Source organism: Sceloporus undulatus, chromosome 2 (genome assembly GCF_019175285.1).
Source record: "Sceloporus undulatus isolate JIND9_A2432 ecotype Alabama chromosome 2, SceUnd_v1.1, whole genome shotgun sequence".
NCBI classification, from domain to species: Eukaryota; Metazoa; Chordata; class Lepidosauria; order Squamata; family Phrynosomatidae; genus Sceloporus; species Sceloporus undulatus.
Genome location: NC_056523.1, coordinates 310846554 through 310873174, shown reverse-complemented (window position 1 = coordinate 310873174; position 26621 = coordinate 310846554). Strand labels below are relative to the sequence as shown.

General features: G+C 40.9%; 1 protein-coding gene and 2 long non-coding RNA genes across 5 annotated transcripts in view; 2 read left to right on the top strand and 1 right to left on the bottom strand.

Annotated features, from left to right (window-relative positions):
- LOC121922456 overlaps positions 1-1100 on the top strand; it is a 42090-nt gene extending 40990 nt beyond the window's left edge. Inside the window, exons 3-4 of one of the 2 annotated variants that reach the window (XR_006102165.1) lie at positions 60-143; positions 796-1100. This is a non-coding gene — a long non-coding RNA (uncharacterized LOC121922456). Of the gene's footprint in view, positions 1-59; positions 235-795 lie in introns of both variants that reach the window. The other variant, XR_006102166.1, reaches the window with a different exon arrangement.
- Positions 1-26284, bottom strand: part of ADAMTS12 (ADAM metallopeptidase with thrombospondin type 1 motif 12) — a 200668-nt gene extending 174384 nt beyond the window's left edge. For both annotated transcript variants that reach the window (XR_006102164.1, XM_042451931.1), the window contains exons 1-2: positions 25994-26284; positions 22204-22565 (exon numbers count right to left, since the gene is read on the bottom strand). Coding sequence is in view for 1 of the 2 variants with exons in the window: in XM_042451931.1 (XP_042307865.1) it covers positions 22204-22565; positions 25994-26126 (495 nt within the window). In the remaining variant the exon portion in view is untranslated. The remainder of the gene's footprint in view (positions 1-22203; positions 22566-25993) is intronic.
- On the top strand, positions 9683-22116 carry LOC121922457. Its single transcript, XR_006102167.1, has 3 exons — positions 9683-9875; positions 14803-14930; positions 21663-22116. It is a non-coding gene; the product is annotated as an uncharacterized LOC121922457 (long non-coding RNA).
- Positions 26285-26621: the final 337 nt, after the last annotated feature.

Genomic DNA, 26621 nt, shown 5'->3' with positions numbered 1-26621 from the left:
ATAAAAAGTTTGCTGAAAGATGTTTAACTGCTGTCATTTTGTTTTGTTTTGTTTTGTAGGAAACTATCTTTATTCTTTCCATGTTATTTCTGCAACTGGTGCCAACTTTTCTGCCCAGGAGCACATCTACTTCATTAATGGAGGTATACTTGTATGTCATCTAAAAACAGAACAGATGTAATCCTCTTCCAGAATGTGAAGTCAAAGGCTTTCATGGCTGGCATCCATATTTTGGTGGGTTTTTTGAGCTATGTGGCCATGTTTTAGAAGAGTTTATTCCTGTCATTTTGCCAGCATCTGTGGCTGGCATCTTCAGAGATGTCTGAAGGCCTACCATACGATCCTGGGGTCCTACAAGATTTGAACTTCTTGAACTCCAAACCTATGCAAATCTCATGATGTCTAGCCAATCATTACAAAATGAGAACTCTATTCTGCTGGCGGGCATCAGCCTGGCAGGACACAGAGGGGGAAGAACAACACCATTAGTCCAGTTGCTGCATACATACAAATGCTCATGGGGTTGGTGTAGTGGGAACACAGCTGATGCTCACTCTCAAACATGGGATTTGGGGCACTCCATATCAACTTGATATATGACCCCATTCATAGGACCCCAAATATGAGATGAACCATGAAGAACAGGACTTGTGGGAACCCTAATTAAAAGATACATTATCGGACAGCTAAAGATCTCTTTAACTGAGTGACAGAAACTGTCCTTGCTTCTATGGCATCTACTGTTGTTGTTGTGTACCATCAAGTTGTTTTTGACTTAAGGTTTATCTTTCATAGGTTTATCCTGGCAAGATTTCTTCAGAGAGGGCTTGCTTTTGTCATCTTCAGATGCTGAGAGGATGTGACTTCCCCAAGGTCACCCAGTTGGTTTTGATGGCTGAGAGGGGATTCAAGCTGGTCTCCAGAGTCCTAGGCTAACACGCAAGCCACTACACGACTGCGCCACACTGGGGAGATGCAAATGTTGAGGCTGTTCTGGCCATATGTATGTATGTACCCATGCATGTGCCTTTGAGTTGCCTGACAGCTTATGGTGACACCATAGCATAGGTTTTTTTAGGCATTGAACAATGAGATAGTTTTGCCAGTTCTTTCCTCTGAAATATAGCCTACACCACATGTTATTTGTTGGCAGTCTCCCATCCAAGTGCTAATCAGGGCTGATCCTGCATAGCTTCCAAGATCAGAAAGGATCTGGTGCCTTTAGGATATTTAGGCAGGTTGACCAGACATCCTCCTTTTCCAGGACATGTCCTACATTCCAACCTTCTGTCCAGAGGAATTTCAACATGTCCTCCATTTTAAGCATGACTAAGAAACATGAATTTATATTTATAGTAGTGTTTTTAGCTTTTACTTGGTAATGTTCTACATATTTCTTGAATGCCCTACATTTTGCAGAGCCTTGTCCTCCTTTGCAATTATGCTATCTGGCCATCTTGTATTTAGGCTATTACCAGAGAGAAAGTGGGAGGGAAGGAGAGAGAGAGAGAGAGAGAGAGAGAGAAGACATAGCTTTCTGTATGCTAATATAGAGGGAGATTTCAAAGATATAGCCATGTTAGTCTGCAGAATCAGTATGTAGAGAGATCTTGTAGCACGTTTGAGCTTCTGATTTGGAAAAAATGGCCACCAAAGTGACTTACAGGGCCCGAATTCAGCACTGGAGGCAACAGGAAGCCGTTTTGAGAAAAAAGTCAGTGCGATAAAATCAGCCTAACTTATGGATTTGAACCAAACTCATAAGAATTAGTTAGGAACCGGAGACGGTGTGATAAAGTCCTAGGACACGACTGCCTTTCTAATAGAGTAGGGGTGGCCAAGGTGAAGCCCTTACAAGCCTTAACAGTGGTCCCTGAATCCCCCCCCCCCACATTTAAAAAGTATTTCAGGGCAATTTTGAGCTATTTTTAACCCCCAAATTGGCTAAGACTGTTGGTTCTCCCCAACTTCCCCAAATGAAAAAAAAATCAGCTGAAAATCATCTGAAATGGAGAGTAGAAATGACAATGTATTGAAACCCCTCCATCAACTCTGAAATAGGAGATATCTTCAAACAGAGGGCTAGCCTCTGCAAAACAGGCTATATCGCCAACCTAACAACAAGCCAGAGGCAAAGAATTTCTAGACTATGTGGAGAAACTTTGATGAATACCTCTCTAGGGCTTTTAAATATTGGCAGGTACATATTTGGCAGCAGTGCTGTGAGAAAGGAAATGGTTGGCAAGAACCTAGCATTGCTATAGCATGAAGTGCAAAATATCTTGGAATGAGGAACAGACTATAATGACAAACAGACTCTACTTATGGTCATAAATACAAAAAGCTATGGAGGAGTATCTCACCATATTACTTGTTCCATCTAATATTTTGGGCAGTGGCTGAGCATTGAAAATGCCAAGCATTTTCTTACTGGCTTTGTAAAGTGAGCCTCAATGATAATGTTTCCATGGTACAGCTAAAGAACAGAGAGCAGCCTCATGAAAGGAAAGCCTTCTCTCATACAGACTGCAAAAGAGACAAACACACAAATCAGGTTATTCATGGTTATTGTCAGGATTATGTTACTTTGGAATTTTGTTCATTGACATTGCATCTCAAGCATCCAAGCCCACTGTGACCTTGCTAATTTTCTTCGCTTAGTAGTAAGGTTATTCTCTGCCATTGTGACTGCATCCAGACATCCACAACAAGGAGAGAAACTTCTAAACGGAAGATCTGAACTAGAATAATCAATGACACTGATATAATCATGCAAAGACTTGGAATGAATATTATTGAAAGACACGCACAAAAAAAGGTGCGAAAGCAAGGTTACAGTTGAACACTTTAAAAAGAAAAATAACAACCACAGATGATTCATATAACTGTAATATGGGTAATAAAATCATTTAAAAAGTGGTGACTTGGTGAATGTTCATGACAGAGTCTTTTCAGTGGCAGCACCTATTTTGTGGCTCTTCTACTGAGAAAGATGCAGTTGACTCCCTTGTTACTATGTTTTAGACAGGCACATAAATACTGTTCTCTTCCATTAAGATTCTAATGCTGCTTTAATTTTAATGACAGCTCTCAGATTTGAATTGATTTACAGTTCTGCTCCTGGGTTTATGATGAGATTTTTTCTTCTCTTCTCTTCTTCAGTCCCCAAACTGTGCAGCAAAAGCTGCTGCAGGGGGCGGGGCTCTTTGTTGGCTTCCATGAATGGAGACCAGAGGACTTTCTGCTTGGCCTGATTTGCAGGGCCATTGGATAGGAGCGATCTCAGGGGCCATTTTAAGCCTGTCACACCCTCACACTCTCTCTTCAGTGAGTTTCTGCAATTTTCAGTTTATCACAGGTGCTCGGCCTGGAGTGTCCATCATTTAGTCAGACATTCTGACCAGGTCTGGCAGGCTGAGTGGGACCCTAGATGGCTAGATCTGGCCCACAGAAGTGAATAGGGATATTGGAAATGCTTTGGGTAGAGGACTGGGCCATTTTCTTCCTCATCCTGAAATCATATTCCAACAGCCTGACCTCTGCAGAGTAGATGATGTTCATTTGTTGGAAGGAAGCAATTTGATTTTCTTGCGGGATTTTCAAATGGGGATGTGGGCTATCTTGGCTGGCCTAGTCGGGGAAAGAGATTAAGCAGACCACGGTAGGTACTGTGGGAGAAGATAATATATTGGTATATGCCTTGGCACTCCATTGTGGTGGAGGGTTGGTCTGTGGGATGTCTTCTATGGGGCACGAGTTCAGGTGATGGTGGAAGGAGACTGTCCTTGGAGTTGATTTGAGGTTGACTCTGGGGTCATTCACACTCACTTTTTTGTAACAAGGAGATCCGTGGAGATTCGCTGATGTGATACTGAATTGAAGTTCCCACTACGTTTACCACAATCAAATCTCTCTGTGGCATTTTAATCCTACTGACATTCACACATTACCATAGTATTGATTTAAAATGGAGCCACCATTTCAAACGTGTTTGATCGTTCTCGGGTTTTGTTTTTTTTAAATGTAAATCAAATTATGCACATCTTTGTCATACTGCTCATGTCAGTATTTAAAGGTACTTTCACATTGATACAGAATGGCAGCCATGCAAAAGCAATGGTTTGCATAAACTGTCAAATTCTATTTTAAAAAAGAAAAGAAAAAAAATGAAAAAGTCCACCGTCTGTCTCATCATGTTCCCAAGAAAAACCTCTCCTTGGCTTTTGTAAGCTCTGGGAATCAGCCATTGGTGCAGATAAAAAGACTAATTCACCAGCAGAAGAGAGAAAAAAAAGCCAGATGGCGCTTTAAAGGGACCACTTTCCAAAGCATGGGAAGTTTGGATTCACCACATTTATGGATCTGGTTTCTTCATCCCTGCAACCAAGTGCCAAGAGGGAAAAACAAAAAGCAGCTGCCCGACTTACTGGGCAGGCTGTGTTGCTGCTGGGAGGCCTGCGCTGCCTTGGCCTCTCTGATGGGCCCAGTTGCGCCCCAGCATGCCTTGCTGGGGCAGGTGGGCCCTTGATTGGCAGCTGGGAGGGGAAGCAGAAGGACCTCCACCTCCTGACGGGATTCTCTGGGAGGCAGGAAGACCCTCTCTTTGGTTGCCCCAGTCCTCCAGGCTGCCGACTGGTTGGCTGGCCTGGGGGCAGGGCTCCCTCCCTCCCAGCTCCTCCTCTTACCAGTCCTATTTAAGGCCACATGGCATTGAGAAGCAGCACCATTCTTGCTCAGCTCTCCCACCCTCCCTCCCTAGGGTTTGTGAGTTTTTTCCTGTCACAACTGCTAGGGTGGTAGCCATGGATCTGGTGGGCATGGTTTCCAGGGATGTGCAGCACTGGATAGGGAGTCCTTTGGGACCCAGGTGCGCTGAGGGCATGCATTGTGACCATTGCGGGGGGCCACATCGTGGCAGCGCCTCCCGGTGACTAGGGACTTGAGTGAGAACATGCGATCGGCTGGTTGCATGTCTGAGAGATGGCATTCTCTTAGCCCCTAGGTCATCCCGAAGCCTGGTTGTGACCAGGCATTTCAGTTCATCGAACAACTGGGGGGTTGTTCGATATTCCAGATCCTGACTTCATGCTTTGGGCCAACTCTACCTTGTTTGCTGTTTGTTTAATAAAGTTGTGGTCTTTCCTCCATATATGGTTCTTAGTTTTATTTAACGGCACCCCTCCAAGGTAATGGTGCTTTGCCGACAGGGCAAGACCAGAGGGATGTGTATTTTCGGCCTCTATGTACATAACTCCTCCCTTCCTGACTGCTCTGAATGGAATCAGGACCATGTTCTCATTTGCACCTCTTTAAAAAAGATCAATTCTTCCTAAAAAATGCGGTAAAGGTCCTGGATTCAAATGTACCGGGTTAAGTGGGGTTTTTTTTTTTGCCAGCCCCCCCCCCCCCCAAAAAAAAAACCTGCACTGAGTACACTTGATGCAAATAAGAACAACCCAGGAATAATCTGGTTTCCACACCAGATTATTTCATAGTGTGAATGAGCCTTCTCTCTTATAAAGCCACAGGCTTTGGTAAGGACCCCTCCAGGTTTTGGCTTTCCAAAGATGACTATCTCAGATAGCAACCAATTTCTTTGGATTGCAATAGCTGGGGAGGTGTTGGAGTCAGGCATCTGGGCCTCAGCTGGAGTTGCACCAGGTTGCTCCCCTGCTTGTTTATCAGTTTTCTTATTCCCAGGCCTTAAACAGGTTAAATAGGTTATAGGTCAATAAAATAAAACATTAAAAAACAAAACAAAATTAAGACTGTTTAAAACACATTTAAATTATACTTAAAAAGATAAAAGCACAATCCCATGAAAAGCCCCTTCTGCCCCATGAATTAAGAGCCATAGGTCTACTTAATTTTTTTAAAGTCTTTGTCTTGTATCATAAAAAAAAACCAGACAGAAAAAAACAAACCCTCAACGGAACCAAATTCCACAACCTGAGAGCAGCAACCAAGACATTTCTCCCTGTATCCTTACCAAAAATGCCTCCGATATTTCTGGTACCAGGATAATACTCTTCCCTGACAGTCTGTGTCAAGATGACCAATCTACAGAAATTTCTGTTTCCTCCCCATATCCTTCAGTGAATTTTCATAAAATACAGCCTGTTATCTCAAGTCCTTTAAAATTAGAATTTACTCCTTTTTAAGTGTGCACAGGATCACAGTCTAAGGATTCCAGAACAGTACAATCTTTCTAATCATCAGTGCTTAAAATTCTTGAAAGAAAAGCTATGCCTCAGGCTAGTACAGAATTTGACAATAGATTATACCTTTGAGATAAATAACTATGTTGGCAGATGAATAGAGAAACAGAAGATATCTTCTCCAGATATGATTTTCTGGCATAAAAGGAGGGGAAAAAACCTTAAGTAAAATCGCAGACACTGCTGCAAAAGACTCCCAGTGTAATTTCTTTGTGCCCAAGGCAACAAATTGATGCTACTGGCTTTTATCTGGGTTGCTAGTTCACATCCCACAACAAGCAGCTGCTGCAGTACCTCACAATTCTGTACCTATAAAAATCCAGTTGAAAGACCCAGACAAGATTTGGGATTCTCAAATGGCCACCTTAGCACACATGGATAGGATTTGTTGGCATAATCGGACCACATGATATATGCTGAAAGTCTCTTCTCATGTGTAAAAAGGAGTAGTGGCTTGAATGTTTGATTACAACCCTGGAGACCAGGGTTCAATTCCCAGCTTGGCCATGAAAGCCATTGGGTGACCTTGGGCAAGTCATATGCTCTCAGCCTCATGAGAAGGCAATGGCAAACTTCTTCTGAACAAATCCTGCCTAGAAAACTCAATGACAGGGTCAGCTTAGGGTTGCCATAAATTGGAAACTACTTGAAGGCAAACAACAACAACAACCGAGTTCTCAGGAAATCCATTCCCTCTAACATGTCACAGACAAAAAGTTTGCCATTGCCTTCTCATGAGAATGAGAGCATATGACTTGCCCAAGGTCACCCAATGGCTTCCATGGCCAAGCTGGGAATCGAACCCTGGTCTCCAGGGTTGTAGTCCAACATTCAAGCCACTACTCCTTTTTACACATGAGAAGAGACTTCGAGCATATATCATGTGGCCCGATTATGCCAACAAATCCTATGTCTGACCAAGCAACATCAAAGTGTGGTCAAGATGGCAAAGGTTATTAATGAAGACAAATGATAACCTAGAATATTATGTAGCAGTTTGCTTTTGCTTGAGCCTATTGAAAAGGGCAAGATTCTGCCCCTTAATCTCCTCTCTCCCCACTGGATTAACTAAGTGAAAACTAATTTTTTTACTTCAAACTCACTTAGTAGCAACTGAAATAAGCTGAGGATGAAAGGGTAAAGTGGGAGGAAGAGACAAAAATTGAGACATTTTTAAAACAGTGGGAAGAACTGGATGACTGAGGATTTATCAGGACTGTCCTTGCCAAATTGGGAAATCAAGCTAAAAAGAGATCAAGCAAAACCCAACAGGGCTGTACTCTGGCTCCTGCAGAGGTCATCTATCAGAGCTACCAAGGATACTTTGGTCTATTTTACGAGCTTTCACTATTTTGCTAGCTCCATCATTTCCTAGACAAGGATAGCTTGGTTAAGATGTAGTAGCCCCAAAAACCCACAAAAAACTATGATGTAGTAGTTTATACATTTTAAAAACAAATATTTACAATATGTCTAGCTCGTGTTTAGAAAAGTTCAAGAAAGTTTAAAGTAAGAATATAAAACAAAAATAGACTTGCATAACCAAACAGTAGGAAATAAAGAGATAAAAGGCTAAAACAGGAGCACCTAAATGACCCAAAGAAAGATGAGCCAACATTTTTTAAAGCTGTCACATCTACCAAACTTTTCAAACAACTGTTTCTGTTAAAAGCCAACCCCCCAGATCCCACAATTAGATGCCTCCATTTTACCCCTTGAAACTGGTTTTCATGGTAATTCTCAGATCATCCAAGGAGTACAGGTTGAAATCCATGTCATCGGTGTTGTGTGCTAATCATCACCTTATCCAATGAGTATAGACGGAACAGAAAATGGGCAGCTCTTCATATGACATAACAATTTGCACAACTCCTCTAATAATAACAGCATTGCTAGAAATAATCTTATGGCTTAATGATTTTGGACATGCTTCCTGTTACAAAGCATACTATCATAAATCAGAGCTGATCAGTGTCAATCTACCCACAGATACACAAGCCAAACTAGGAAGGACATTTCAATTTCCGTGGGTTACAAGCCTCAGTGACATTGGGAGATTCATATTTCTTCCTTGACTATATAAACCCCACCGTCAGATCTCATGCGCATAAATTTACCCTGACAGTGAAAAATGTAGTTTGGAGAATGCATTAGAGGTGACTATTTTGCCTAGAAGATTCCTAATAATGTGGAACAATTTTACACACCTACCTTCTAGAAATATGAAATATGAAAGTATCTTGCTGCAACCCAGATTTTTATTGAATGTGGGCATTCTGGTAAGATGAGGCTATACTGTTGATAGTCATCTACTTTCAATGCATCAAATATTCATTTTTAAAGTATGACTACAAAGAAAAGAAACAAAAGGAAAAAGAAATAGAGGAGAGGGATGTACATAGGATATGGACTGGGAAATATACATTATTATAGGCTGACTATATTCCAAAAATACATTTTCTTGAAGCTATTGTTTATAAAATGTATGTGTATATACAGCTAAAGTATAAGATCTGACTATTTATCAATTTTTACATTGAGAGATAGTGGCTCTGGTGTGAGACCAAGGTGCTAAAGTTGTTGATTTTCCTCTATGCTTTCCTTAATTTGCACAAATTTTAAATGCTAATTAGACAACATTCCTGCTCACTGAAAGAAAAAATAGATAGTTATCTCAGAAATGAATGTTAATATTTTTATATAGGATGATCCCAGGATTCAGTGTATAGAAAATACATCCAATGCAATTTAGTTCCTGCAGCCAAAGAGCCACATTTTTCAACGCTGCACATTTTAAACAAACAGCTTCATTTATATACCACTTCATACTGAACTAACAGTGTCTAAGAGGTTTACAACTGTAACTAAAAGTACAAAAATGCACAAAATTATGAAAAGCTTGCATTTTCTCTGAGAAAAAATAATTAGCAAATCTTTCTTTCTTATGCCAAGGAGGGAAAAATCATTTTTATCCCCAACAGTCACACAAAGATGATTCTAATGAAGGTTTAAGTCCCTACCACCAACTCCAGTCTTGGCTAAAATGAAACTAGCTGGCAGCTTTTATTTGATCAGGAGAGAAACCAAGGTTGAACAACTCTCCGCAGTCGTAACAAAAGGTCTTGCTGTGCCAAATCTGGAATTGATCAATTCTGATTTCTTGTTAGATGATTGTATCCCTTTTCAAAGCACCAGTGGATACAGATAAGCAACAATCATTGGGCAATCAGCCTGTGAGCATCTCAGTATGGGCTTAGACAAAGCGAAAAATCCAAATGCAACATGGAATATCACTGATTACAAACACTAGGAATAGCCAGCCACCTCCATCTCCATTAATGTCAGTGCTGCATGCATCATTGAGAATTTATGGCACACAGTACTCCAGAGTTTCATACTTGGATAATAGCAAAAGCATATAAAGACTATCTGATTTACTGGATAAAAAGGGAATATCTCTCCAGTGCAGCTGTTCTGAAAAATGCTGAACCAATCTCACTGCTTTTGTATCTGTCATAGGCAACTTCCTTAGCTAAGGAGATATCAAGCAGTTAGCTCAGTGAAATTGCTCTTTCTTAGCTGAAGGTCCCTGTCCGCTAAGAAGGAATACATCAAGCCTGTCTTTTCCATAGCTTCCATGCACAGAAGGATAAACAGGTAAGTCTTTCTTTCAAGATTTATTTTACACCAAGGGCTAGGAAACTTTTTCAGCTCAAGAGTGGGTGTTTTTTATGAGTAGCCAGGCAAGCCCAAATTGTTACAGCTGCATCATCAACTAAAGCCACTTGGGAAAGAGTATGACTAGTGCTAGCCATTTTCTGAATTCTTCTGAACCTTACCGCTATTCCATTTGTAAGTGTGATATATTACAGAACCAAAGGGGCACTATCCCTATCCAATAAAGAAGTATCAGAAGGTCCTGTAGCATGCTCATTCCTTTGTTGTTTTTGTTATGTGCCTTCAAGTTAACTGCAACTTAAGATGACCTTATCATAGGGTTTTCTTGGCAACATTTATTTAGAATAGGTTTGTAATCTGAAAGATTAAGAGAAAATACAAAAATGACCCCAGAAACAAAGAAAAAGCAGGATAAGAAGAACTGGGAAAAAATGTACATTTATATAAAGGAAAAATGGCCAAACATACAAGATAAAATCTAACAAGGTACTTACGAATGTAAGTAAGCTTAGATTAGAAGGAATTGACTAGCTAAAGAACTTTACATTGTAAAAATTAGAAAAAGATAGCAAGAAGGGTAACGGGTGAAGTCATAGAAAAAATTGAAAATAAACATCTGTAAACAGATATACAGAGATAAGCAGTTAGAAAATACAATGAAATGGTAAGGGTTTAGACCAAGGAAGTCTTGTCAATGTCTGTCAAGGTCTTAGGAAGAATGAAGCGGAGAGAGTGAAAGGTATTTGTGTTGGGTTAGGGGAGGGTGGGAGGGATGGTGGATTAGGGATGACTGTGTTTTGTGATAAGATGCCTGTGTTATATGTTATATATGTTATATGTTTTATGTTATATGGTTTAGGTAAATGTTATTTGTTTTGTTTTGTAAATAAAATTAAAGAAAAGAAAAGAAAAAAAGAATAGGTTTGTCATTGTCCTCCAAATTAGGAGTAGCTAACACACCAGAGGAGAGGATTAAAATTCAAAATGACCTGAATAGACTAGAAAGCTGGGCAACAGCTAACAAAATGAACTTCAACAGGGAGAAATGTAAGGTACTGGCACTTAGGGTGGAAAAATGAAATGCACAGATATAGGATGAGGGACACCTGGCTTAAGGAGACTACATGCAAAAGGGATCTAGGAGTCCAAGTAGACCACAGTGCGATGCGGCAGCTAACAAGGCCAATGCGATTTTAGGCTGCATCAATAGAAGTATAGTGTCTAGATCAAAAGAAGTAATAGTGCCACTCTATTCTGCTCTAGTCAGGCCCCACCTGGAATATTGTGTCCAGTTGTGTGCACCACAATTCAAAAAGGACATTGAGAAACTGGAGTGTGTCCAAAGGAGGGCAACTAAAATGGTGAAGGGTCTGGAAACCATGCCCTATGAGGAACGACTTAGGGAGCTGGGGATGTTTAGTCTGGAGAAGAGAAGGTTAAGGGATGATATGATAGCCCTGTTTAAATGTCTGAAGGGATGTCATATTGATGAGGAACAAGCTTGTTTTCTGCTACTCCAGAGACTAGGACCCAGAGCAATGGATGCAAGCTCCAGGAAAAGAGATTCCACCTCAACATTAGGAGGTGACACCAAGGGCTGACAGCAAGGGCTGTTCAACAGTGGAACAAACTCCCTTGGAGTGTAGTGCAGTCTCCTTCCTTAGAGGTCTTTAAGCAGAGGTTGGATGGCCATCTGTCGGATATGCTTTGATTTAGATTTCTTGCATGGCAGGGGGTTGGACTGGATGGCCCTAGTGGTCTCCTCCAACTCTATGATTCTATGATTCTATGATTGCCTTCCTCTAAGACTGAGGGCTAATCTATATGTAAGTGTATTATGTAAACTGGTGCATTTTCACACATACACATTGACAATAAATTGTCTTCATTTTCCTGTGCAAATTCACATCTATTCATATCTGTTCACTCTCCCTGTGCCAAAAATATGCAACCATCCAAATGAATGTGAAGTAGATTGACAACCAAGTATACAATAATGTGCATTTCTGCAAATTTCAGTGTATACACAGGTAAAAACCACAAAGCCTTCTTCCACTGAGTTTAAGGTGTGGACTGGGGGGGGGGGGGGGGGGGGGGAGAGGCACAAATTAACCAAACTCCTGTGAATTGTGTATGGCTGGTCACATTCTGTTTTACTGGAATGAGTGTTTTAAACATGTAGACTAGCCCTTTGAGAGTGTGATTTGCCTAAGGCCACCCAGTAGTTTCCCTAGCTGAGCAGGGATTTGAACCCTGGCGTCCCAGAGCCCTAGTCCCACACTCAGCCACTATACCATGATGGCTCTCATGCACAGTCTTTAATGGGATATTCTGGGGTACTCTTTAGGGCAACGTTCTGCAATGTTTTGACCACCAGGGCCCCAGTGTGGGCCCTAGACACCCTTGTATCCTCCTATCAGGAAAAAAAAAAGCTTTGATGTAAAATTGGCCAGCCACTTTCCAAAAACCTCTGGGGACTGTGATTAGCCATTTAAAGGGTTTTCTTGGCCTCTTTTAGTCCCTCAGAAACTTGAAAAAACTGAAGTAACTGGCAGGTCACCTCTCTTAAAAGAAAAAAAGACTAGTTTAATAGAGGTGGAGGTGGAGAAATAGACTTCAGATGGCTAGCCGTGCCTCCTGAAGATTTGGGGGTATGATTAACCCATCTTTACACTGAAAAATTATCATTGCCAAAGAAAGCTGATATTGCAAAGGCTGCCTTAAGCTTCGCTCCTGTTTGTTATGTGATAATGAACAATACTCTTTGTCTGTTCAAAGAAATAGATATGATGTCTACTGTACCAGCATGGCACAGCAGTTTGAGTGTTGGACTATGGACTCTGGAGATCAAGATTCAGTTCCCTGCTCAAGCATTAAAAAAAAAAACCCTGAGTGATTTTGGGCAAGTCACACTCTCTCAACCTCAGAGGAAGGCAGTGGCAAACCCCTGCCCCAAAGAAAACCCTATGTCTTAGGGTTACCATAAGTAAAAAATGACTTGGAGGCACACAACAACAACTATTGTACCATTAAAGGGGGGGGGGTGAAAGGGGAAGGAAAAAAAGGAATCTAGTAGCAGCTTTAAGACTAATTCATATTGCCGCATAAGCTTTCATTGATATCACAAACACTCATGCTAAAATATACATTAGTCGTAAAGACGCTGCCAGATTCTTTCCCTCGCTCCCCTTTTCTTTCTTGTGTTCAGTTACACTGTTTCTTCTCTTTTCATGATCTTCATCATATTTTATAACTATCTCTTCTTACCGCACACACAAATCAGTGATAGCAAGTGACAACATTCTGCAAGATAGAGAATATGACCTTTGTCACATAGGCTATGAATCACTATGCAGGGTTTATCCATCTGTGAAAGTGGAGTGATTAGCCTTTACAAGGAAATATCTTTACCAGCTGCATCAAATTTCACAGCACACTGTCATTATAAAGTAGTAGTCAGCCTGCTCCTAGACACATGTAGGTACTATTGAGTTCCACTGAGCCCAGTGGGGGATCTCTTTCTATCAGTATGTGTGCTACCATCCTCCACCACCAAGTAAAGCATTAAAAAGCCTGTTGTGACTAAATAACTTGTCTGCAAGTTGTTTTTACCCATCAACAACATAAACATCATAAAGGCACCAGATACCTTCTGATCCTAGAAGCTAAGCAGGGTCAGCCCTGGTTAGTACTTGGATAGGAGACTGCTACCAAATACTAGGTGTTGGAGGTTATATTTCAGAGGAAGGAACTCGCAAAACTACCTCTGAGAATTCCTTACCTAAGAAAAGTCTATGAATTTCATGGAATCACCATAAACTCACAAGTGACTTGAAGACATATACTGTACACAAACAAGTCTGCAGACTTTTGACCCAAAAAGTATTTCCATTGGCCTACAACTTCAGCTGAGAACTCTGTTTTGTTGCTAGCATTGCAGTGAAATTCACCTGCCAGTTGAACCAGTTTCCACATGTGGAATGGGAGGGGCAACATTTTGCCCTTTGCTTTAGGCAGCAAATTCTCTTGCATTAGCTCTGTCAGGAACTCATCTCCCAATCCAGAAATTGATACCTACACAGAGGAGTGTGCTTGGGGTGTCCTTTTTTGCTGAAAAGGGACGTTTTGTGCACATAGGTACAAAATATTGCCATATCAAAAAGAAAAATCCTAATTGCAGTAAAGTAGAATTCTAAACCTCTTTCGAGTGACATTTAAGACTGCAAACCTGTGTGTGTGTGTGTGTCTGTGTAAAATTCAATTTTTATTGCGAACCTGTTCAAGAACTGGATCACGTGCCCCTACAAACATTTCATAACTTGGGAAAGTTACCTTTTGAAGCACAACTCCCAGAATCCCCCAGCCAGCATGGCCAATGTATATGTTGGCCGTGGGATTCCAGGTGTTGTGATCTAAAAAAGTAACTTTTCCAAGCAATTGTGCTAGCTTTTTCCCTAAAACGATTTGCTGTTGTGTGCCTTCAAGTTGTTTCCAACTGATGTCAACTTTAAGGTGACCCTAACACTGGGGTTTTCTGGGGCTGAGGGTATATGATTTGTCCAAGGTCACCCAGTGGCTTTCCATGGCCAAGTGGTGAATCGAACTCTGGTCTCCAGAGTTGAAGTCTAATGCTCAAACCACACCACGCTGGCTCTTTGTTCCTTCCTAAATTAATTTCTTCAATTTGTTTCCCCTTTTCTCCTTTTGATATTATTTTGTCTTGTTTTAATTAAAACTATTGTAACACCCTTTCATTTAAGAATAACCATTGTTTCCGTGACAGCAAAACTGGATTGCCTGATGCTCTTTTAAAACTCTCTTAACATGAGTGAATCAAAATACAATTTTTGTATTACAGTAGATTGATTTCCCTGAAATGAAGAAGGCTCTTCTTGTCTCTCTCTAGAAAGAAACATTTAGGTTTCAATTTATTACATCGCCGGGTGTATTAAACTCACTGAACGCAAAATGGAATGTACATGTGGCAAATATTTCTGAGTCCATGCTGGTGATTAATCTTCAGAGGTCTAAAAGGTGGGTAAAAGATGCCTTAAAGAGCATTTCAGGTGAACAGCAACTGTCAAACTGATCTACTGTATAATTAAGCTTTGGCGTTCTGATCTGTGTCAAGAGAGGAATGTCACCTTATTTGAAAGCTACATTGTTATTTCAACCAGATGGGTGCTGTTACTCATCAAAACACTGCAGGATTTTGAAACATCCCAACACCAGAAGTTCAAGCCCTGGTACATGATGCTTTTCCAGCTTGTAGAACAAAATAATAATGACTGAAAGTGCTACTTTGGTTAACAAGAAACATTTTTGAAATGCAACTCCTCTGTAACTTCTGCTCAATGTCTGTTTGTGTGATTCCCCGACTCCTCTCTATACTCCCATCCCATCTCCCCAACCATGAAGAGCAAGTATGGGAGATACATAGAGGGCAGCAGGCAGGAGCAAAAACCTATTTTGTAGGAATCTGCATTTTATTTTCCCTTTTATTTATTCTATTTATTTATTTCAAGGATTTATATCCTACCTTTCTCCCACAGTGGGATTGGATTTGTTGTTGTGAACAATGGGAAGACTGAGTTGTTGTTGTGTGTCTTCAAGTTGTTTCCAATGTTGCCATTTTCTGAGGCTGAGAGTGTGTGACTTGCCCAAGGAGACCTAGTGGGTTTCCATAGCCAAGCTGGGATTCGAACCCTAGTCTCCAAAGTCATAGTCCAATACTCAAACTCCTCAAGCACACTGGCTCTCTAAGAACACAGGATATAACTCATAATGGGAATATATATATATATATATTTTAATTCAGTGGGGCTTATCTCTGAGTAGACATGACTGGATTGCAGCAATGGTGGTAAATCCAGTGATTTACCTTGAAGGTAACCACACTGAACACAATGAAACGTACTTCTGAGTTATCATGCACAGAATCATGCTGCTATTTAATATTACCTGCTTAAATGCATTTCTAACGTCTCCCTTTCTGTTTGGTTCATCCAATTCATTTCTATGGTCTTCTGAAATCCCTCATATTGCTAAAGACTAATATCCCTTGCCTTCAATCCTGGGATTATCAGCACTGCATAATTTATTACAATAGTTAAGAAATGTATCAAGACTATCCTGTATTGATATGACACACGCTTAATCCCCCTTTCCTTGCAGATATTATACGTTAAAATTGTGTATTTATATTTGAGCAAGTAACATTCCAAATTTATTTACCAATTTTATATATATATTTTAAAGCTGCTATTTCTCTTGAATGTTAATCGATGTAATCCAGAAACACATCGTAGGTTGATGTTGTAAGGCAAAAAGGAGCAATCAAGCCTGGAGGCAGTGGAAGGGGAAAGAGAAACAGACTGTTTTTTATTCTGCCAATACACACATTGCTGAGCTATTCTTCATGTGCAAAACTGCAAAAAATAAGCAAATAACATTTGGGACTTAAATCTCATTTTTCATTGTCTGCAGGCCCAAGGCCTGGTTAACAGTAGGAGAAAATGCATCAATGAAAGTTCAAGAAAGTGGCCTTTTCCTTGATAATTATTTGGAAAATGCTGAAAATGTATTAATAAATGAAATAAATGAATAATCTATAATAATCTTTGAAAGAGATCTGAAACTTGGGTCTCTAGGAGTGTGCATTTCAGGATTATTTTGTGTTATTAAGGATGGCTTTTAATTAATTAAATTATGTCTCTAGCCTGGAATGCTATATATTGAGACATTAGGCTGCAGACAGAGAGCCAGCATGGTGTAGTGGTTTGAGTGTTGGACTAGGGCTCTGGAAACAAATCTGAATTTGTTCAGCCATGTAAAGCCACCGGATGATCTTGGACAAGTCACACTCTCTCAGCCTCAGAGGCTAGCAATAGCAACCCCCCTTTGAGGAAACTCACCAAAAAAAAACAACAACTCATGATAGGTTTGCCTTAGGTTTGCCATAAGTCGAAAACAACTTGAAGACACAACAAAAACAAAAAACAAAAACAACATGTTTGTTTGTTTAAGAGTATGACTTACTGTTAGGTTCTTTTCAATCAGTTTCATACCAGTTTGCTTGTAACGGTTCCATCATAAGGGATCCTAGGAGTTGGATAGGGACTGCAGATTAAATCAGTTTAATTCGGGGGTGAAGAGAGCAGTTATGGTATCTTGTGAACTATGCTTCAGGGAAATAGACTAGAGCTCTCCAGCAAAGAATTCTAAATACCTTACCAAGTCTTAACCCTCTGGATTTGTTATGATGGAGTCATAACTATTAAAATGGTCATATGTACAGCGCTGTGTAAATTTACAGCGCTTTATAAATAAAGGTTAATAATAATAATAATAATAATAATAATAATAATAATAATAATATGCCATCAGCTCAAATCTCTGCCCCTTGACTATGTAACATTTGGACAACACACTTAGCGAAACCATATATTTAAGGAAACCCAATAGTTCTCATTATTCTTTCATGGGCTGATCTAACATAACAGCATTTCTCCTTATATCAAATCTGCTTTTAAGATTGCTTTTGAACAGTTCCAGGATATTTTGCAGACCAGCAGTATTTCCAAAGTGACAGGTTTTCATTCCACACTGATGGTATGGGAGCGGAGAAATTTTTTACACATGTTTACATCAGCATAGTTTGATTTGACGATGAGAGCGAGCCATGGATTCAGAACATACTCTTGGCTGAAATTCTGGAGACTGCTGCAAACTTGCTACACCTCCTCTCTTTGTGCAGTTAGGGACTAAGCCAAAATTCTCTGGTTTCTATGTATTCAGGCTGGCCTTGACTCTCATGTTCAAAATTCAAGGGTGGGGGAGAATATCTTCCATGTCATGGAAGTTTTTAAACCAGTTTTTAAATGGATTAAATATCAAGACAATGCAAACCTAAGCAGAGTGAAGAAGTTCAAAGGGATCTCTTTAGGCTAAGTTAACTCAAGGTTACCAACAAAGAATACAATATATTCAGGATAGCCATGTTGCCATGCAGCAAGATACAACACAGAAGAACAATACCGTCATTGGCCAACCAAAATGCACAAAATACATCATCCAAGCTTTCCAAGTTTCACTGGCGTTGTCATCAGGCAAAAATGTTAAAAACCATACAGGAGATGAAAAGTGATAATGTTAGAATCACAGGCCTACATTTTGTCTCAGATGCTACTGCTGTTGTCAGTTAAAATGGTCTTGAGGGATTTCAAGGCAGCCAGAGGCTATACCTCTCCTGAGCCGTGTGGAGACCATGGATAAAGATCCATAAAAGACAGCTTCTGTAAGTAACAGAAAAGTAACTTCTATTGCTTTTCTGTTGCTAATAGAGTTCAAATGTTATTTCTTGTTGTTGTTGTGTGCTTTCAAGTCATTCCCACTTGTGGTGACTTGAATGTAAACTTTTCATGGAGTTTTCTTGCCAAGATTCTTCAGAGGGGATTTGCCATTGCCATCCTCTGAGGCTGAGAGAGTGTGGCTTGCTCTAGTGGATTTCCATGGTTGAGCGGGGATTCAAACTCTGCTCAAACCAGTACACCACACTGACACTGTCACATTGGTTCTCATATTATTACTTGTCTCCTATGTGATTTTAAACACCTTTTTTTATGACGAAGCTTCAACAACTTGTATGGTACATTTTGTGCCTTTTAGTTGTCCAATATTTTGAAAACAGTGAATGACAGTGTTGAGCATCATTGCTGTTCGTCAGATGTAGTGAAGAGCCTGATGTTGTTCATATGTATGGAGCTACAACTCCTTGTCAGCATGCAGGCATCCAGACTGTTAAATACTGGTACAGAGCAATGCACACATTTGGGCAAATCTACCTTCACACTGGGCCACACTGAAGTAAAAAAGGGTGTATCTTTCACACACACACACACACATACACATACACACAGTATATGCACTGAAATCTCCTGACAAAGAAAAAAATGCACAGTGTTTGGAACACTTTCATTTACAAAATTTTTAATGTATAAAATTAATATATAAAATGATGCCAGTCTCGTACAGTGGAACAAACACATAAAATGCTAGAATTCAGAGTCCTGCAATCAAGTAAAATGACTGGAAGATTCAAAATGAATAAAAAAGAAATTCTTCATTCAGTGCATAGTTACTGTAAATTATGGAAAGATGAATGTCAAAGGGAGAAGCCCTGTTAGTCTATTTCAGTATTTTAAAAAAATGGGAGGCAGTCTAGTGGTCCCCTTTAAACTGATTTATTTTAGCAGGAACATTCACAGTTATCAATCTAGTTCTTCAGATGCATAAGTGAAATACAATTTTCAAGCCACAAGTATGATTCCCATTGTCTTGATAGCTCTGAAAGAGGATTAGTGAAATTAATGGTAGATAAGGCTATCAATAATGTATAAAAGTACTTAAAGGAAAAATAATGGCACTGTGCAGACTATTTCATTTCTCTTTCATTAACCTTCATGACTACTGAGTAGCAATTGCTGTTGCCTTTGTTGCCTGGTATAATTCAGGTCTTAACACCACAAATATCATTTCCCTTCACAGTAGGATGTATCCTCCAGCTGAACTGTCCTAGGATTCTCTATAAAGCCTGTACTTTGAAATGTAAAATTTTACCAACACATTAGTAACTACAATGAAAAAAAAGTAAATAAAGAAAAACTATGTTAGTTGTCTTCCAAAAGTACTGAAAACACATCTACTTTCCCCCCAAAACTACTGCTACTATTTCCATTTCCAATACATTTCCAAAAGTATTGATAACATGTGCCACTACAGTCAGCCCTCTGTATCCATAGATTCAACCATCCACAGCTTGAAAATATTGAAAAACCTTGTTTTTGCCATTTTATGTAAGGGACACCATTTCACTGTGCCATTGTGCTTACTCCATGGGGGGGGGGGGGGCTGGAACCAAACGTCAGTGGATACCAAGGACACACTGTACATTTTTTCTCCGTTTAAGGACCATTGTTTATTCTGTCTAGAGATACTAGAACCCCATGATAGCATCTCCTTAGGGTCACCATAAAAGTCTTGAAGGCACACAACAAAAACAACAATGACATATGAAATTTGAAATCCCATGTTTGAGCCACAGGTTCAAAACTACAGCCAGCTGAGCCAGACTTCTCGGGATCCACTTCTCGGGATTCCCTCCTACAACTGCCAGGAAAAATGGTGGGAGCAAAGGAGAAAGTCCTCTAGCCTGCATTCGAGCCAGACACTCCAGGCTACTGTAGGTACCACCTTCCATCCAGCCTTCCTTGCTGCTGTGAGAGGTCAGGGTGATCAGATATTCTAACCACAAAGGAGGACAAGGCACCATAAAATGTAGGACATTCAAGAAAAATGTAGTACATTACCAAATGATAGTTAAAAACTCTCATATAAATTCAGGCTTCTTGGTCATGCTCAAAATGGAGGACATTTTGCCATTCCTCCTGGATAGTAGATTGAAATGTAGAACATGTCCAGGAAAAGGAGGATGTCTGGTCACCCTGGGAAAGCTGTATGTGTGCCAGGTAGGAGCCCCCTCCCAGCCTTACCAGCCTGAAGAATCCAGGGAGGGGAATCATAAAATCACAGAACGATAAGAGTTGAGAGAGACCCATCAAGTCCAATCTCCTGCCATGCAGGAATACACAAGCAGTGCACCCCCAACCGATGGCCATCCAGACTCTGTTTAAAATCCTCCAAAGAAGTAAACTCCACCACACTCCAAGGCAGCATATTCCACTCTCAAACTGCTCTTACTGCCAGGGATTTCTTCCAAATGTTGAGGTGGAAATGGAATCTCTTTTCCTGGAGTTTGAATCCATTGCCCCGGCCTCCATTCTCTGGAGCAGCAGAAACAAGCTTGCTCCATCTTAAGTATGACATCCTTTCAAATGTTTAAACTGAGCCATCATATCACCTCTTAACCTTAAAGATCATTCCCTTTCAGATACAGCAAGGAGCCCCTCTCCTGCTTGGCCCAAAACCACCAGCACAGTCCAGAGGTGCTTGCCTGACCAGTTGACAAACCCATAGTCACCCACCAGTAGCCCTCATCTATTCTGCAGATCTGCTGCTGCTGAACAGATTTTTCAATGGGGCCCGAATCCACTCTTAGCAGCTCTACATTTGAGAGTAATAATTTGTCTTTCTTGTCGAATCTTGTCTCCTTCCCGAAATGGGGGTGTGAGGAGGTGTGGAGAGGGATTAAGAATTCACCAATCATGACAGCAGCTCTTTTTGGTGGTTTCCAGGTCTGAGGATTATTCTTTTATTCTTTTTTTTTTTTATGGGAGAGACTATTCTTTGCTCCCCTCTGGGGATGGGATGTCAGTCTGTTGATAGTATGCTTAGCAGAAATGCTGTTTAATTTTCCTTTGGGCAACTGGGGTTTGAGTTTGGGTTTTGTGCTAAAGACTGAGTATGAATGAAAATAGTCATCTGTTGAATAACACTCTCATTTGGATTTAGTTCTTTGTCTCCTTGCATGGGGTGGGAGTGGCGGAGTGAACCAACAAAGTAATGTTTTTTCCCCTATAGTGGCATGCCATACAAGAAAGCAAAGGGGAAGAGTGTGTGGTACTAATAGTCTCCACTCTTTTCATCTCCACTTCTATGTAATTTGCAGCAAAAGAAACAAGCTATCATGCAAGAATCTACAAATGGTACATGTCCTGCATTTCCTTTAACAAATTTTCCTTTGGGGGGGGGGGGAGATTTTAATCAATCAGTCTCTCACATCTCAGACACTGTCTGTTCTCTTTGCAGAAGAGGAGGAAAGAAGAGCACCTTGATGTCATGATCACTTCAACCAAGAGAAGCACATGTTATCTACCATGAATATCTGAATCTTTAAACAGATTTCTTAGAAATGAAATACTTCGCCTAGGATCAAAAATGTTTGCCAACATTCGTGAATGGAATAATACTATGTAAATGAATACTTCTTCTTCAATATAAGGCATATAAAAGATTTGTTTCAGCACATCACAGGTGATAGATGTGAACTGTCTATAGTCCTACCACACCAATTCATTCATGTGGGCCTAAATCCAAATGCTGGTCTCAACTAGACAGGTTTTGCCCAAGTACTGCCTTACTATTCAGCAATTGGTGAACTGGGTTTCCTTTAACTGGGAACAAGCAATTGGATTCAGGTCATGGGTTTTTAAAATAACAATGTACAAATAGATCCAACTTTCTTCCTTTCTTTTAGGTTTACTAATTGATTTTGGGGTAGAGATTCGGTTTATAAATTCTTGGAATTGGCAATAGCAATAAACATTTCAAGAAAACTTTTTGAACTTACTAGTCCACTGCAAGTGCTGATTGCTGCCTTCCCGTTCCCGAAATCTGGGTGTAAGACTGTCCCAATGTGATGGCATGAAATTTCCAGGTGTGGAACAATCTTTGCACTAGCGTAGTTGCCATATCGCCTTTCCAGAATATAATTATTTGACAATAATCCTTGATGAAGAGTTAAGTTTAAAAAGAGGTATTTCTCTTTGTACTTGATTTTATAATACACCTTACAGTCCTTTCTCCTAAAGTCTCTTTTCCTTCTGACGTTTGAGGCATTGTGGTGTAAACTATATGAGAGAAAATGTCCATCTGCACTGACTTTTGCAGGGCTGACCACTTCATAATCTTGCAGCTTTTTGATAAAATCATCTAGGGAAGAAAAGGACACAAAAATGTAGTTTTGGTCACCATGGCAATTAGTAGCTAGGGGTGGAAATAAAATCCACCAGTAATTGTTACTTAAGAAAGAGATTTCCTAACTCCCAGGAAATGCAGCAGAGAATAATAATAAAGTAGTAAGAATTTTGTGCAGTTTTTGCTTGGCATTCACATATTCCAAAGTCTTTAGGGAAATGGTTCCACACAGAAATATTGTACGTGCAGTGTTCTGCAAGGGTTTTGTGCCAAAAATATTGCAAACAACCATGTGTGTTTTTATGAAAGGCTGCTGTTTCTGTGCAAAAATAAAACAGCAGTCATTCACAAGAATAATAAAATCACAGAGTTAAAAGGGGTCCTATGGGCATCAAATCCAATCCCCTACTGAATGCAAGATCTCCAACTAAAGCATCCCCAGCAGGTACTGTAGCTGTCCAGCCTCTTTTTGAAGACATTCAGTGAAGGGGGCATCATTCACTGTCCTCCCCTCCCCCTTCACCACCACAGAAATGCAATGATGTATACAACTTTACAAAACAATAGTTCACCAGTGTGACAGGTCTCATGAGTGGACTCAACAAAAAGGATAAAATACTGATCTTAAGGCTAGGACAGGTTCATATCAGTGCAGTTGTACCTTCAGGTAGCATTGTCCCAAACCATTTCATACACGGATATAAAATAATAAATAAATAAATTGTTTATTTATAGCACGCCTTTCCTTGAGATCAAGGCGGGTTACAACATCTTGATAACAACAAATTATATGATATATGTGGTCCTCTAGATGCTACAGAATGCCTACACATACCCGAATTCTCCTGTAAGGTTTTTAAAGTAGCTTGTTTGGGACTCAGGATAACACAAGCCCCCAATGTAGCTGGCACAGAATAGCAATAATGCAGGGATGTGGATCATATGGCCTTCAGTTAGCATATGCAACACCACCTGCGCTGTATATGGGGCTTCATATTTTCATATTTTTTATAACTGGCCAGGTGTGTTTTAAGAGGTCACAATGACCTTTTCGAACAACAGGTGATTCCAAAATAAATGTTAAATGTGTTTACTTACTACTTTGTCTCTTCACCCCCAGATTTTCTATGGGTCAGTACAGATGGGCACTTTGCGCCAGTCTGGGATGGAACTAGGAGTGCGCGGGGGATGAGCATTTGCACGCTCACCAACCCTACCATGCACCCTGGCCACCATCATGTTGTGTGCCCATCTATATAGGATGCACAATGATGATGTCTATGTGGCACAGCACCCAAACAGCACTGTGCTGCATGGACATCATCATGGTGCGTGAGCACACCAATGCATGGCCTAAAAAGGCCATGTATGGCCTAAAAAGAACCCATCAGGCCGCGGCATTTGGTTGCCGTGGTCTCCATCCAGGGTAGAAAGGGGTGGTGTCTCTCCGCCCTTTTCTGCCCACCTGTCCAGCCCCTATGTATCCTCTTGCACTAGAAACAAAGGCAAAGGTGAGTAAGACCATATCTCCTACTTACCCCTACCATGTTTCCAGCCAGTCCCTGTCCAGTTATTTTGGGGTTGTCTTTGACCCAATCAATGCTTCTGTGGGACTCTGAAGGCCGTGGGTGGGGGTGGAGGAGCCTTCAGAGTCAGAGTCAGTCCCCCCCCCCCAACCAGGTGACACCAACCCTAGTGATGCCACTGCTTGGATCACATTATTCTAGGGATAGGAATCATGCAGACACACATATAGTGGATTGCAGTTCCCAACAGTCATAGCCAGAATAACCAATGGTAAGCAATGCTGGGAGATGCAGCCCAACATTTGGAGGTGCTACCCAAAAAAGTGAGGGGAGGGGACTTGGATTAACATAGTTTCAAACTATTTAGTGCACAGGTATGATGTATGTGGTCCTCTAGATGCTACAGAATGGCCTTTCAAGTCCAGCATGGCAGCAACCACCACACCAGACTCGGAAGGGAGTCCCCTCCCCAGGGATACCATTCCAACAGCTGACACCCCACCCCCCCATACACACACAACACCTTTGTGACATCACTGATCCAAGTGAATATTTTAGTGGCTGCTTTCTGCAACAATTCATGTTTCTGCAATATTTCTTAAGGGCAGCACATATAGAGCATACGGTAGTCATCCAGCCAGGAAACGCAATCAAAACACAAGAAAGTCTACCTTCTCTAGATATGCGCAATTAGCCAGCCAACCAAAGCTAGTTAAAAAGGATTCTGGCCATCCTAGAAAGTGCTGAGTTGAAGAACACATCGAAATTTTAGGGTTTATGCAATGTCTTCACCATCCAGAGTGGTGGATTCCCCACTTCACACCACTTTCATCTTGTTTGGGTTTAAGTTTCAAACTGCTCACTCTCATCCAACACAAAAGATCCTCCAGGAAGGCCATTCAGAGTTTCCACCATCATCTCAGTGGGATTAGAAGGTGGAAGAGAGGGACTGCACATAGCACAGACTTTCCAACTGACATAGCCAGATGTGTGGATTCATAGAGCTGTTGGAAACATGTGGGCAGGGCTGACCCCCAAGGGACTGTGTTTCCCAAGGAAGAACAGAAAATGTTGCCCCACCCTCACTCAAGTCAAGGTCTTGGGAGTGGAGCAACCGTAGAGGTGAAGGATGGCAGTTAAGGAGTGGACATGCTGGCTAGGGAGGTCTGGGAATTATAGTTTTAGAAAGTTCCTTTTCTAAGTCTGGTTCAAATTGCATTGAACTTCATTATTGTTTTTATGAGTGAAAAAGGAGTGATGGAGAAGGCAGAGTAAAATATATTATGTAACAAGTTTAACTGAATATTAATGGTGGGAGGAGGCAACTTTGTTAATGGACATTCTTCAAGACTGACCTCCTCAAAGGTTATTTGTGGGGAACCCCAAGCTTTCCCAAAGTGAATAATCACCATTATCATACCCTTTTGGGAATGAAATTAAATGTTACAAACTAGCCAGCTTGCAAGAATCCTGTAGGATTTCAGCTCAAATGAGCTTTGTGTTTTTGTGGGACGCTGGACAAAAACTTCCAGCACTCCCTCTGCATTTTAGGAGTTCAGAAGTTCTGTATTTGCAGAATTGTGTTGGGCTGGCCAAGAAAACTGACCCCAGGGAAGTTACTTCTGTGGACTCTAACTCCCCAGATCTACCAGCCAGCAGACGCCCTTCTCCAAGCTCTGAAAGTATTGTACATACAGTAAACAGTTTACCAAAATAAGTGTAACCAGTGAGCCAGTGCTGGGCAAACAGTGGAAGAAGAAGCTTGGTGCATTGAATAAAACCAGGAAAGTTGACACTCCTTACTGGTCTGGTGGGACTCTTATTTTAGAAAGAAAGAAAAAAGAGAAAGAGTAGATCAAGGGCATGGGAATAGGGAAGAAGAACTGCCACATTAAAGGAAGGAGAGAAGCCACTGACCTTGCCTCTGGTCTGGAAAGGCAAATCTGCCCGGTGGAACAGTCCTACCATGGCCCAACGCCTGGATATTATTAAGGAGGGGGACCCAAAAAGCCAAAGTTGCAATCCAGTTTCTCTGGAGGGCCCATGACATGTTTGGGTTGCAGAGGAAACTCAGCCTGTCTCCTGATCTTTTATATTTTATTTTATTTTTAAAGGCGCCTCCTTTGCATGACAAGTTGCATGCATGGCCAAGCAAGAGGCAGAGGCATTGAGGCACAAAGAGCAAGCTGGAGAAGGAGGGAGGGAGAGAAAGAGAAAAGAAAGGGCTCTCCAAGAGGAAAGGCAGGGGAGGAGGAGGAGGCTGAAGATATATATATGTGTGTGTGTAGTTCTTTCTCCCTGAAAGAGGGAGTGATTAAAAGTCTGGGTGTCTGATTTCTGAAGGGGGAAAAGGAGGAGGGGCTGGCAAAGAGCTGTTTCCAGGGAAATCCCTCTTTTCAGGCTCATGTGATGTGACAGAATGCAGTTGTCTGCAGGAATGAGAAGCCCTCCCTTTATGGCCAAAGTTTCTCTTTAAAGGAGTGTTTAAAGGAGAAAAATGAAAGAGTTTTGACACATAATCATCATTTTGACAACATAATCATCA